The sequence below is a fragment of the Protobothrops mucrosquamatus genome, unplaced genomic scaffold, assembly GCF_001527695.2.
Source record: "Protobothrops mucrosquamatus isolate PMUCROS unplaced genomic scaffold, P.Mucros_1.0 scaffold2985, whole genome shotgun sequence".
Taxonomy (NCBI): Eukaryota; Metazoa; Chordata; class Lepidosauria; order Squamata; family Viperidae; genus Protobothrops; species Protobothrops mucrosquamatus.
The window spans coordinates 1393-15255 of NW_015389005.1; the positions used below are offsets into that span (position 1 = coordinate 1393).

Below are 13863 nucleotides of genomic sequence, written 5' to 3' on the forward strand. Positions count from 1 at the left end.
GCTAGCAAACAAGCACTGATTGGTTGAGAGTCATTTCTAAAATGTTGCTAAATGGGAAAGAGCTAATTAGTAAGTGGCTTTCTGCAAGTCAAACATACACACAAACTGGCTGTGCTCATCGTATCCTGTCACTTAGATAGATTTGAAAATAGTCAAAACAATACGAATGTATCACCAGTGTGTTTTAAACTGGATTAAAAAGGGCGGAAAGATAGAGAGGCTGGCCAGCTAGTTGGAACAGACCTGAAGACCAGCATTTTCAGATCTGTTAAAATATAATTCCAGCCACTGGAGCACATATCACAGAGAAAATAATGCATTTTCAGCCTCTGTGTTCTCAAAAAATTAAACCCAAATGAATCTCTATTATATAATATTTGGACAATATATATAACAACAATATGCACAAGCTGCCCACATACCTGTCAAACAGCTCTCCTCCTGTTACCAGTTCTAAGACAAGGCTGATTTCTGTGGGGGTTTCATATATCTCCTTCAATTTTATCTGAAAAAAGCAACAAAGTAAACAATTGTCTATTTCCCCTTCTTCCCTGTATGTATATAATTTACAACAGGGGTCTTCAAACTTGGCCAATGTAAGACTTGTGGACTTCAACTCCCAAAATTCCTCAGCCAGGCATGCTGGCTGAGGAATTCTGGGAGTTGAAGTCCACAAGTCATAAATTGGCCAAGTTTGAAGACCCCTGATTTACAATAAGGTTACAATAAATAGATGTATCTTACATAGTATCTGATAGCTTGGTTATATTCTAATTTTTATTTTTTTCCCCCAATTTCTCTCCTCCTTTCTTTCTAATTAAAAACTTCACAATTTATGGTTCAGCATAAAGCATATTTTTTTTAAAAAGCATGCACTAAACATTATTTTCTCTGAAGTGATTCTTCAGAGTGTTTGAAATATCTTGAAAGACTACTAGAAATAATTTCAAGTGGACAAGAACTCTGATGCTTCCCAGAACAGACTAATAAACAAGTAAATATGGTCAGATTAAAAACTTTTGAGAATGTAGAGTTCTTTTGGTCCTCTTATGTGCAGCAAGACAGGAAAATATGTCCACAGTAGGAAATTAAGATGCAGGGTAACATTTTTAAGTCTGGGCTTGCAAACTTACAATATTTGGATGTGAAAGTCGAAGAAGAACACCTATTTCTGTTCGGACAATCTTCTTATCTACCTGATTAAAAGGAAAAGAAAACATAATAAGATTTTGGAAGTAATTGTTTCAATGATTTGACTGCTGTAGCCATTCTGGACATATTTAATAGTTTTAGTGAAAATTTCTTTGTTAATATTTTTAGGAACCAATCACAGTAAAAGTCAAAAAGTAATTAAGTAAAATAAGTAAATAAATTGTAAATCTGCCTCTGGAATATCTGGGAAAATGTTGATTAATGTTATTGAAATTTGTCACCAGATTTAAAAGTAGAGTGAAGTTTTAAAATACAAGAAACAAAAAAAAGTTATCATTTAGGATTGATGCTGAAACTGTTTATCCACATAGTGCCCAAATTGATGTTAGCATATAAACTTTGAGAAAAACTATTTTGATAAAATATTCTTTCTCTGAATAGTTTACAAGACAATATCAAGCATCCTTTTGTGAATTCGCAGAATACTTTATGTATGGTGAAAATGTTACAAGCACTTTGGTTTGCATCATTAAAGCCTATGTATGGAGCCTAAGACAATGAATCCATGAAAATAAAAGTCATAGTAGGAGTGATCAGGGGCAAGAAATGAGTTTTAAATCTGAAATGAAGAAAGTCTTGATCAGTTATTTTAGGCAATTTGGGGAGTATACAAGAAAACCAATGTTTACCATGAAACAGAGAAAAGGAAAGTATACACAAACCAAGATTTTCTTTTTGGTACAGATTAGTGAATGGAAAGTAGATTTGTAGTTGGTATCATTAATATGTCACACAGGATTGTCAGCCTCTTTGCAAAGCAAAGACTGCATTTTATATATTACTTACTTGGACTTTGGAAAAAGAGGCTGCCATTTCTGAAAAGGTAAGACCTTTTTCTGTGCTATCAAAATCCAAATAAATTAATTGAAGCAAGAGAACAGGAATAAATGCTTAAGGGGCAAACAGATTTTTAAAAACTATTATTTAAACCTTCAGACATTTTGGGGATTGTCTTTCTACTTAAAATGACTCTTGTGCCTGTACAATATCACAGACTTTGTAAACATTAATCACATATCCCTTCAACATACTTTGCAAACATAGCAGGGCCTGTTTCTGTTCACAAAGCTCCAAATTCCCTGCTGTATACACATCACCACCAAATGGAGTACACGTAAATTATAAACGTGTTTCTATTTACATACAGTAGTCATGCTCATAATTATCTGCTTATTACTGCTGTACTGAAATATCTTAAAGCCTTGACGTTTGTTCAAAAAAATCATATATACAAATGGACTATAAACATGCCCTGGAATTATTAACTCAAGTAACCCTTGCTGCAATCTACTAAGCAACTACTGCTGCAACATTACCATTCAGAGAGTTTACATAAATAAAGACCACGGCATTTGTACAGTAGCTGAAAGAATGGTTCACAATTACAATCAACAGTCCATTAATTCAGATGGAGGGTGAATGTTCTCCTTATACTTATAACAGTTAAACACGTAACAAAACCTGTAACTTATTAACAAAAACTTGAATAGGGTGTAAGCTCAGGATTGTTTTTAGCACAGCTGATTTGCAGCTTTGTGTTCCTGACTATAGGCATTAAGTTCTTGCATAGGCAAATCTTTTATCGCAATGAATGGATCAGCACAATATGGACATCACTTTGAGTGTTCTGTCATCTACTGATGAGAAGAAAAGTGATTGCAAAATTTGCTCTAAACATTGATCAAAATTCCTACACTTATATCAGTATATTAAACCAGACAAATATATTTCACAATTCTTGTATAAAGCCACAATGCTTCTCCAATTGTAAAATATATAGCTACCCCAAATTATATATGATAGATATAAACAAGGCAATACCTGTTCTTCAAATAACTTCTTTAGAGTTGCACAGAGCTCTTCAGCAGGCAACTCCTGAAACAACATTTTTTTTACACATTATGAAAGTGCTATAATGGAAAATGGCTTTTGGACTCCTTTTTACCATCGCCCAATGAACACATGGGCACTTATTTTGCTGGTGCTATCAATGAAAAGAATGTGTTATACCTCTTTTGGTTAAGACGATTCTTTGGTAAGTTTTATTATATCCTGATTAAACATTTATTAAAGCAAGCTTTTCTAATTCTCATCTATTTTCCATCATTCCATTAAAATATCTATATTTAGATATAGATATATTTAATTTCCCATTTTATTCTTAATGCACTTGTGAATTAATTGGCTTTTAATAGTGAGCTTTTCATCATTCTGACTACCAAGTGAAATGTTTATGTTTTTAGGTTTTTAATGGCATTTCATACTTCTGCTTCTTAAGGCTGAACGCAACATTTCTTTAACTTCAAGTTTTAGAAGAACTTATAATTCAGAAATGATAAAAATATGGCACTGCCACCAAACATCTCAGGAGTTTAAATGAAATCTTGTATTAACAAGAGAGGGATTATCTCCTTTCATTAATAGAGGAACTTGGACTTAAAGTCACAATTTCAGTTCTGAACAAAATAATAATCACTCATGCTATTACTACTAAGCTCTGCTTTACTGTAGTGGTAATAGAAACTAGATTCAGTTATTATATTAGTCCAGGCAATTATTATATTGCATATACAAGTAGTCCTTGACTTGCTATCATAACTGAGTCTGTAAGTCATGCCGATCATTAAGTGGGTCATCACATAAACACCTTGTTTTACAACCCTTTTTTATGCTGCTGTTAAGTGGACATGGAGGTTGTAAAGTGAATGTGGTGGTTGTTAGACAAACACCGTGGTTTTTAAATGTACTATGAGTGCACATCGCTCACTATGGGTATTTTTTTTTCTTGCTGAAAATCAGAAGTAAATGCTGATTTCCAGCAAAACAAAAGTCATAGATTATGCTCACGTGACTACGGGATGTTGCAAACAGCTTTAGATGCAAGTTGGTTGCCAAGCATCCACAGTGCAATCACATGACCATGGGGAGTAGCCATTGGAACTTCAATCTAGGTCCTAAGTACCTTTTGGGGAATTTGTCATAAATCAAACATTACTTGTACAGCTGGCTTTTCCTTGCTTTATTAACCCAAGCTTCAGTTTGGAACAGTGAAACTCTAACTATTGGAAGGATGGAAGGAGAGAAAGGAGGATGATTAATTTGCCCAGCTGTGATGGAACCAATTCCAATAGTAAAATGGGAAGGAAAACAACCCCTCTCACCTTATAGGACCTTTTACAAGCACACAAATGGCACACATATGAAATAAGCCAGTAACAGGCTGAAAAACCAATTTTCAGGCAAATTCAATTTCTTTGAATGTTGTTTTCTTTAAAATATGGAAATTGCCTTATTTTCTTCTGTAATTTTCTTTTCAACATCCCAGGCTAGTCTACAGTCCAGGTATTTCTTGATAATCTCCTATCCAGGTATTAATCCACTCTTACTCAAATCTGATTTTCAGAATCAAGTAAGGTTTGTAAGATTATGCCATCAGCTAGAGGAAATTCAAAGATACAGTATTTCTGTTGCTAAACAAAAGATAACTTTTCAGTTATAGCAATAGCACTTAGACTTATATACCACTTCACAGTACTTTACAGCCCTCTCTAAGAGGTTTATAGATTCAGCATATTGCCCCCAACAATCTGGGCCCTCATTCTACCGACCTCAGAAGGATGGAAGACTGAATGAATCTTGAGTCAGTGAGAATCGAACTGCCGAATTGTTGGCATTTGGCAGTCAGCAGAATTAGTCTGCAATACTGCATCACCATGGCTCTTTATCATATTTTAATCAGGCTACATTTAATATTCTTATTTTAAGTCACATTCATTCAAAGTTAAGGTCCAAAGTATATGAATCTGCACATGCAGAATTCCCAGCAGACTTTCAAATCAGAAAACATGGACTATGAACACTGCTGGATCCTCCAGGTAATCAGCTGCTTTATCAGCCACAGCTCCAGATCAATATGCAGTAGGCTTTTGCTTGTCCAAGTCTGAAAAGATTGCAATTACACTGGAAGTGATATATAACACTATACTAATGTACTATTACTAACTGAGTCTCAATTTTCCTTGAGAGGATTACTACAATGCATTCTAGGTGGGGCTGCCTTTGGAGACAAACCAGTAGCTGCAGCTGGTAGAAAATGTAGTATCAAGATTATTAACTGGATACCCTCCCAATTCAGAATTACATCTATATTAAAGTCAGTGAATGGTTGCCAGCAGACATAATGTGAAATGCTACTCATTATCTTTACCATTACCTAACAGCACAGCACCAGGATATATCAAGCAATCTTGCAATTGAATCTGCATATCCCATTATCAAAAATAGTCCTGCTAAACATTTCATCCTTTACTGAGGCCTGCAGGCTTCCTCTGTAGTATCCCTTCCTTTACAGAATACTCTGTCCCCAGAAGTACATTCAGTTTCCACCTTTTTGCAGTTCCACACATAGCTTCAAAGTGTTTTATTTCAATGTGTTTGAAATCCCAACTAACCGACTATGAGCACCTAGTTATTATTATTTTGTTTTGTTTTTGTTGGTGTTGTACACAATGTGCATACCTTTTGGGATTGGGGTGGTTATAAGAACCGTTAAATAAGTAAATAAGATTCAGTGCTTAATAGAGAGGGTAGAACAATGCTACATCTGTTTAAAAATAATAATGATCATTTTAAATTGTTTAATTTTCAAAGAAACTGTTTTCACTTTTTTTGAAGCAAGATGCAAAACCAGTAGGAAAGTCTTGTTATCCCTTAGGAAAAAATGTGCTTTGATATACTGTAGTCACCCAAGGTTTAAACAAATATTTCTCAAACTTGGCAAAATTAAGATGTATAGAAGCCTGGCTAGGGAATTCTGTAAGTTGAAGTCCATACATCTCAAATTTGCTAAGTTTAAGAAACATTAGTCTAAAACTACATCTGGATGTATTTGCAGGGGGGAGATAAGAGGGTGGGAAATATAGATTAAAATAATGTTATGCATATACAGTCACAAATTGTTAGACTTGCACTGGGAAAAACCTAACTCCAAGTCTCAATCACAGAATTCATTGAGTGGCTTTCTCTTCTATTCTGTTAACTTTCCATTTATGTTTGTTGTGCACACATGCACAGATAATTAAAATTAGGGAGGGCACCCCAAATTTCTTAGAGAAAAGTTGGTATATAAAAGCCATAAACACATAAATAAGCAAGTGCCACTCAGTTTAATGGACCTGGTCCAAAGTAATTACAGTATGCTGAAGTGAATGTATAAAATACATTGCCTCAAAGGATATGAATCATAGTTTTTCTCATCATATTACTTGGTTTGTTTCTCTAACTTTTTATTAAACTGTTTTTCAAAACTCTAGACACATGCATACACACAGAATCAAGCAAAAGTTCCGCAGTGTCATTTGGATTTTCCATAACAATGAGATTAATTCCAGAGCTGTAGTGGGGAAAAAAGAGGAAACAAACTGTTTTGTAACATGACTAGTAATCTTAGCAATAGAAACTTGCTAAGAAAAGATGTTCCAAGCTGACCAGCTTTGCTGCTTCCTATTCAGTCCTCCCTCTGTATGAAACAAGATGTCACCCCAATTTTACCTTTTTTCTTTCTTCCACTCACAAATAGAGGTAGTGTTATTAAGTCCACTTTTCTAATTATGAATCCCACTGAATCAGTTGGAGTGCAGATCTAAGTAAGAAAAACTAAGTAAGAGCTTGGGTTCTTAGAATGAAGGGCATTGTTATGCTGCATAATGTAAAATTTTGTTTTATGTGGATTTACCACTTTAAACTTAGTCACAGATAACTGCAAGAATCGATTCAGTATTACTATTTTATTATAGAAATCCTCAAAAAAGTCCTTTAAACACTTTTTGCATCTTTAAAAAGTTGCCTATTTCATGTATAAAACGATGAGTGGACAGATTATGAAACCTCAAATTATATTTTTAAAAACAATACAAGATAAGTAGCAAAGAAAGGGGCCTGAGCTAATATTTATAATGTATATATAAGAAACCAAGCAAGAGAAACAGACCTAAGATCTGATTTGGGGAGGTATCAATGTGATTTCTGTGTCTGCACATAGTTTTTCAACTAATTTAGATGCAGAGGTTTTTTTGTTTGTTTATTTGTTTTAATTAGCAAGCAGACTAGGTACCATCACTGCATAATTTCTCTGATTTAGTTCCTTGGCTATAACATAACATTGCATCCTAAATTTCACAGTAAGGATTGCTGTAAAATGCTAATGTAAAATTTGGAATAAAACATCTATGTATTTAGAGCCTATAGGGCAGGGGTAGGCAACCTTGGCTCTTTTATGACTCGTGGACTTCAACTCCCAGAATTCCTGAGCCAGCATAGCTCAGGAATTCTGGGAGTTGAAGTCCACGAGTCATAAAAGAGCCAAGGTTGCCTACCCCTGCTGTAGGGAAACAAATGCAGCAATTTTCTCATACAGTAATGTTTACAATTTACTTTTATGAAATTTATTAGTTTATTTACTGAAATTATTACCCTACTTTTCACCATAAATGATGCATATAGTGCTAATAGTAAGAAAAATAAAATAAAATAAATTCACAATTAAAACACTTAAAATACCATTAAAAGCATACTAATAAATAGAATACACATTCAGTTACAATGTATTCAACAGCTAGCCAAATTACATGCCAGAGGGAGACTGCTTACCAGACCATAGAAAACAAGAGAGAGTTACCCTAGCAATTTTTTTCAGAAAATTCTGAAGCCTGGTTAAACCCGTCAGATCTCTTAACAAAAAATGTCTACAATAGTTGGGAGGGAGGGAGGGAGGGAGGGAAGAAAGGCTTCTTCTAAATGACATTAAGTGTGTGCAAACTTGTAAAGATAAATATATTATTTCAAAAACCTGATCCTAAATTGTGTGGGATTTAGGGCACTGTGCTAGGAAAGTCATCCAGTCAGTGATGATACTATAATGAAGGAGTTACATCTCACTATAACTGGCCTGAGGCAAAAAATTCAGTAATAGCATTGGACAGGTTGAAATTGTTCAGTGTTTCCCCAAAGCTGTCAAATAATATAACTGCCATGATCCAAAGGAGATAGATACTAAGGAATGTATCATCCTGGCTTAACAGGAATTTTTAGCAATGTTTACAACTCTGCAGTCTGAGATGTGTAAAAATCTTGGGTGTTGACATATGAAAATCCTGGCTGAATATAGAAATAAACACAAATGATGATTGTAACCCCATTTAGTGCAGGTTGCATCCTTATTCGTGGATTTGCATTTCAGTTTACCAGCAGCACCTGTTTTGTTTGAATTAATTTTCAACTAGCTTTTCTTTATCCAATTGCTTATTGATATCAGATACCAATTTATAATTGTAGGTTGTGAATGACAGGAAAAATAAAATTATCTTAAAGGATTTGTTTCATCTCACAATGATACAAGATTGAAAGGAAAACATTTACACCAATGCTTCTCAACCGTAGTAACTTTAAGATGCATGGACTTCAACCTGCAAAATTCCCAACCAATATGACTGGCTGGGAATTCTGGGAGTTAAAGCCCATGCAACTTAAAGTTGACAAGTTTGAAAAACATTGGTGTATACCCTGATCTTCTCAATCTATGATTGTCAAAGCTCCATTCTCCTTTCTTCTACTAGAAATTCCAAATAAAGGGAAGGAGAGTAAGAGACAGTATCTGACAATATTCAATATAGCAGAAGTTAGCTCTCTTTAATTTAGTTTTCACATTTTAAGTCATTATCACATCTCCCTTGGTTTTCAGAGATGTCATGTTACAAATGTTAAAATTTGCAATTTTTATAAACTCTAATTTTAATATTATGCTACATCATTTTTGGTAGCATAAATGTTATTCACTGGAAGATATTGCACGCCCATTTTTGCAACCAATATATTTAGCACTTTTGAATTAGATCTGTTTTATTTCATTTTGATTGTCACTCTAAAATTGAATTTTTCTAGTGGAAAACGGTATCATAAATTGCTGTAAGCCATGTAGAGGATTTCAATCATAATGAAGCCTGATGCATACCTTCTACTTAATGGGAGATTAGGTCCCATGGGCAACAAATATCATAGATTGTAATCTTAAATTTAATAGGCATTTAATAAGTACTATATAGTCACAATTAAATGCTGTTACAACATAATCCTATCTGAAATTCCAAGAAACCTCATCAGGACAGTTTCACCTATGTTGGCTGCGACTCCTGGAAGTGGAATCTTAAACATTAGGAGAATGTTAGTGTAAGGAAGGCTTTTATAAAGATTGTTTTTTAGAATAGATCTGTTGAACTATCCTTACATAACAGTAAGACCCATACTTTAGAACAAAGCTGTTTGTTCATACAGGTAGTCCTTGACTTACAATCAAAATTGAATCAGGCAATTATAATCATAAGTTTTGTTGGTCATAAAGCAGGTCACCATGTGATCAGACCCATTTTTATGACTTTTTTGCAGCAGTTAAGCAAATGCCATGGTTGTTAAGGGATGTTATTATTCACTATGGATTGTTTTTTGTTAGAAATATCTGTGTCCAGCAAAACCATGGTAAATCATGGTCATGTGACTATGTTGCACTGCAAACCCACAAATGTGGCCCAGTAGCTGAGTGCCCAAAAGATGGTCATTGACTACAGGGGGATGATGTTAAAACTTCAAAGTCATAAAGTGCTCTTGGGGGTCTCTCAAAACTTTGAATGGCCGCTAAGCAATTGATTGTAAGTTAAGGACTATTGTGCATAAACCAAAATACAGTTGCTCCAATTGTTTGGGGGAGAGCACAAAGGGCATCAGCAGTGACAACTGAAAGAAGGCAGGAAAGTTGCCAGGATGATTAGGAATGCAAATATATTGTACAGGGAGTTTCAGCACAACATTCTGAAATTCTCAATTTGGTTCTTTTGAATTATAGTGGATTTCAAACAGTTCGGCAGATGTTCTATTGAGTAATAGTTTGTTTTGAATTCAACATTTAATGTCCCACATGCCTTATTATTTTGGATTAAAAGAAGCTTAAAGGTCTACATTGGTGAGACTGTGAGAAATTAATACATTTGTATTCTAATGTAGCTCTGCTCAGAAGCAAAATTCAGCAACAAAAAAACTCATATAGGAACAGCTACACTTACAGTTTTCTTCAAGATTTTGACAGCAAAAGGCTTTTGAGTTCCTTTCTGCCTGCACCTGTAGACAATAGATGTAGCACCCCTGAATGAAAAGACAAAGACAGATGTATTATTAAGTTGGTAATAAATTTGTCAGACAAAGCACAGGTTTCCCTCAAAACAATTCTTGCTTCAAAATCGGACATTTGGAGTCTTGAATGGAAAAAAAAAATCATACTTCTCTAATTTTTCCCTGTGTTGCTCAGATTTTCATGTTTGGCTCAAATAATAAATCAAAAACTGTGATTTTGTTAAATATTTGTTATACTTTTACTTGCCAACTGTGAATGCAACTTTTTTCTTAATCAGAAATTTACCTATTTTCAAAAATTAGAAGAAAATCCCATTATTAAAGTAGATTTAATGCAACAAATATTTAAATATTAAAATATTTTAAAAGAAGTTGTGAGATACATTAAATCTCAAAGAAACAATGTGATCAATAAGACTTCACAGCAGAGATGACTGAGTCAATAACACTTGGGCCATTCAACAAATTGTCAGAAATGTCTATTGAGAATCATCCTGCAATAATTATTCTTTCCTCCATTCTTAGCCACTTAATCCTTCCTTACTCAAGGCAGTCTTTGACAGATATAATTCTTTTCTCAAGAGGTTTTAAGAGAGATTTTTCTTATTTAATTATTTTAGCTTTTTTAAACAGATTGTGCAGCAAAGAAATAGAAAAGTAACAGATTCAATTCATTTATTTTTAGTCACAGCCTGTTCTTATTTTGTTTTTCTTTCTCTCTTTTTTGGTCTTATTAAAACAATATAATTTATTTTTACACCTATCCAATTTGAGCTATTAAAATCCAGAAGACCATTAGATGGGAGCAAAGATACACAAATTCAAATTTTTTATTCTTCCAGGTCAGCCACCCAGACTAAATAAGATTTGCTAAACATAACCTGCCAAATACAACCTAGAAAATAACATTCAAAATAAGGCATACAAGGTGAAAAATGTATGCTCACACCTGCACTGTTTTGCTATCAACAATCAGTTTTATAAATGGTGGAAACTTTGCAACTATAAGAGTTACTTTGAGTTTCTTATCTACCAGTAAAAACTGAACATAAAAATCTTCAGTCTCTCCTGGAAAAAAGCTTAGAAGAGGCATCACTAGCTTTTTATGTATATTTCAGGGCAAAGATATACAATAAATTCGTTCAAAAGTTGTCATTTATTCTTTAAAGTATATTTATTCTTTAAATTATCACTTTACATTTGTTTAAGAAATTCTCCTTTTAGTTTTAACAATACCACATTTGAAACAGCTTCAGTATTTAGGGAAGTGTACTTTACCACACCAAACTGGAAATTAATTTTATAATTGTTCCCAGGTTCAAGAATAACCCCCTCTGTAATATATGGAAATCTGATAGGACAAAGCTGGTAGAATTAAGCTATGAAACTAGTCCTATGGTTTTACAAATCCTTGCTTGTATTTCAATACTAGTTTGTGCCTAAATGGTAACTTATATAACCCCATAATGTCTGGGTCTAATTGCTTTCTGCCACATATGAATTGGATATTAATTATATAAAATGTGCCAATAACAGTTCACTAACAGTGAAGTTAGTTGTATGTGCATATGCCTCAGCTAATTATGCTAAGATATTAGGGCTCTTGACTTGAAGGGAAAAGTGCTTCAGAGGGCATATTGGTGTGTGCAGAGGAGCTGTCAGCAACTTCATAATCAAAATATGTTCTTTTTCTGCAACTGTGCTGCAACTGCAGAGGGCAGTCACACAACAGCAGGAACAGACATTGCTGTTTTAAGTAGTTGCTGTCAGCTGCTACCCAAGGGCTCCTGCCTTGAAAATATTTTGTTTCTCATCCAAGAAGCTTCTTCAGAACTGAAGCTTCTTGGATGAGAAGTGAAACATTTTCAAGGGAAAAAAACCAAGAAAGTCCAGTTGCCTTTTGGAAAAACACCTTTGGGACAACCATGATCTGGATGATTGAGAATCTCCATAGACATTAAGCCAGAACATTTCTTAATAAACATGGTTTCTATGAAATGCACAAGAATGCTAGATCTCTAGAGCTACATTCTCCGTGATAGGAAATATTTGTTTCTTTTCCAAGGAAGAGTTTTTTTAAAATGACCCTTCTCTTCCTCCGAGGAAACCTCTTCTTCTTACAGAAAAGCCTTTGGGTCCAATGCCAAAGTTTCTTTCACAGACTTTTCTGTTCTAGCGTAACTTCTCTAAAAAGCCATTTTGTTCTGCAGAGAGAGAAAGAGAGACAAACAAATAACCTTGTCCTAGAAACTCACTGTAACATGCAAACATTTAGACCTCTGACCTGAAACCTGCCAATTCCCAGAGTTTAAGATGTGTGGACTTCAACTGCCATTGCTGTTGACTGAGCCCTCTGCAAATATACTGGACAGTCCCCAGATCTCTTATTGGTTATAATTATGTTCTTTTTGTTGTTGGGCTATTTTTTTAATGAGCAAATTATTGGCTTTGCTTCGCTGAATCGCTAAACTGAATATCAGTAGAGGAGAAGGTCAAGAGCTCTGAACCTCTTTAGTGCTGCCAAATTCATGCAGATGCCTATCTTTCAAGCCCACTTAACTATAAGTACAAATTACTACCCTGACATATTATCACTGGGACTAAGATGCTATGTCAAATGGAGTATATATTTAGCTTCTGTTCCCAATGACATTTTAGTTCCTAAATTGAACAGACACACTTATTTAAAAACAGATGTACCAACTCCCTTTATTAATCTTGTACAATAAAAATCTCCTACATCAATGCTATTATTTTGAATAAATAGGCTAATGACATTTATTCTCAACTATTCTTTCACGATCTCAGCCGAAAAAGATAATAAATTTACTTTAGATTTTAGGTAAAACATCAATTTTATTTTTAAAAGAGTGACAGAAGATTCCCCCCCATGCCCCAAAAGAGGCCCACTAGTTACTATTTTAACTAACTCAAAGCTAAATGAAGTTCAGTCTGGAAGATATAAATCAAGGTTTTCCAATCTTGACAACTTTCAGATTCGTGGACTCCAACTCCCAGGATTCTCTGGCCAGCCTGAAAAAATCTATTTTATATTTGCTTAATTCTGACAAAACAAAGAGTTAAAGAATACAGGTAGTCCTCAAATTATAACCATTTGCTTAGCAACTGTTCAAAGTTACAAAGGTGCTGAACCAGGTGGCCGTTACATGATTGGAATCTAGATACTTGGGTGTCCGGCTTACAGTAATGACATTGCAGCAAGTGACAGTAACATGATTATGATTTCCAGTGTTCCCTGACAACTTCCCACAAGCAAAGTCAATGGGGAAGCTGGCAGGAAGTAGAAAATCATTCCTGTTCCCACAGTTTTACCTGCCCACATTCTTTAGTGCTTGCCTGCAGCATCTGCTGGCCTACCTGCCTGGGACGCCTGCCTCTTTAACAACCTGTATGGTCCTGGGATTACAGTGACAACTGGGACTACAGGATTGATGTTGCTAAACTTAGCAGTTA

General features: G+C 34.6%; 1 protein-coding gene across 1 annotated transcript in view; it reads right to left on the reverse strand.

Annotated features, from left to right (window-relative positions):
- Window positions 1–422: 422 nt before the first annotated feature.
- Window positions 423–13863, reverse strand: part of LOC107296811 (calcium/calmodulin-dependent protein kinase type IV) — a gene marked incomplete at its 3' end in the record, with an annotated part of 33063 nt that continues 19622 nt past the window's right edge. Inside the window, exons 2-4 of the mRNA XM_029286153.1 lie at window positions 10323–10401; window positions 1134–1196; window positions 423–505 (exon numbers count right to left, since the gene is read on the reverse strand). Of these exons, the coding sequence (XP_029141986.1) occupies window positions 423–505; window positions 1134–1196; window positions 10323–10401 (225 nt within the window). The remainder of the gene's footprint in view (window positions 506–1133; window positions 1197–10322; window positions 10402–13863) is intronic.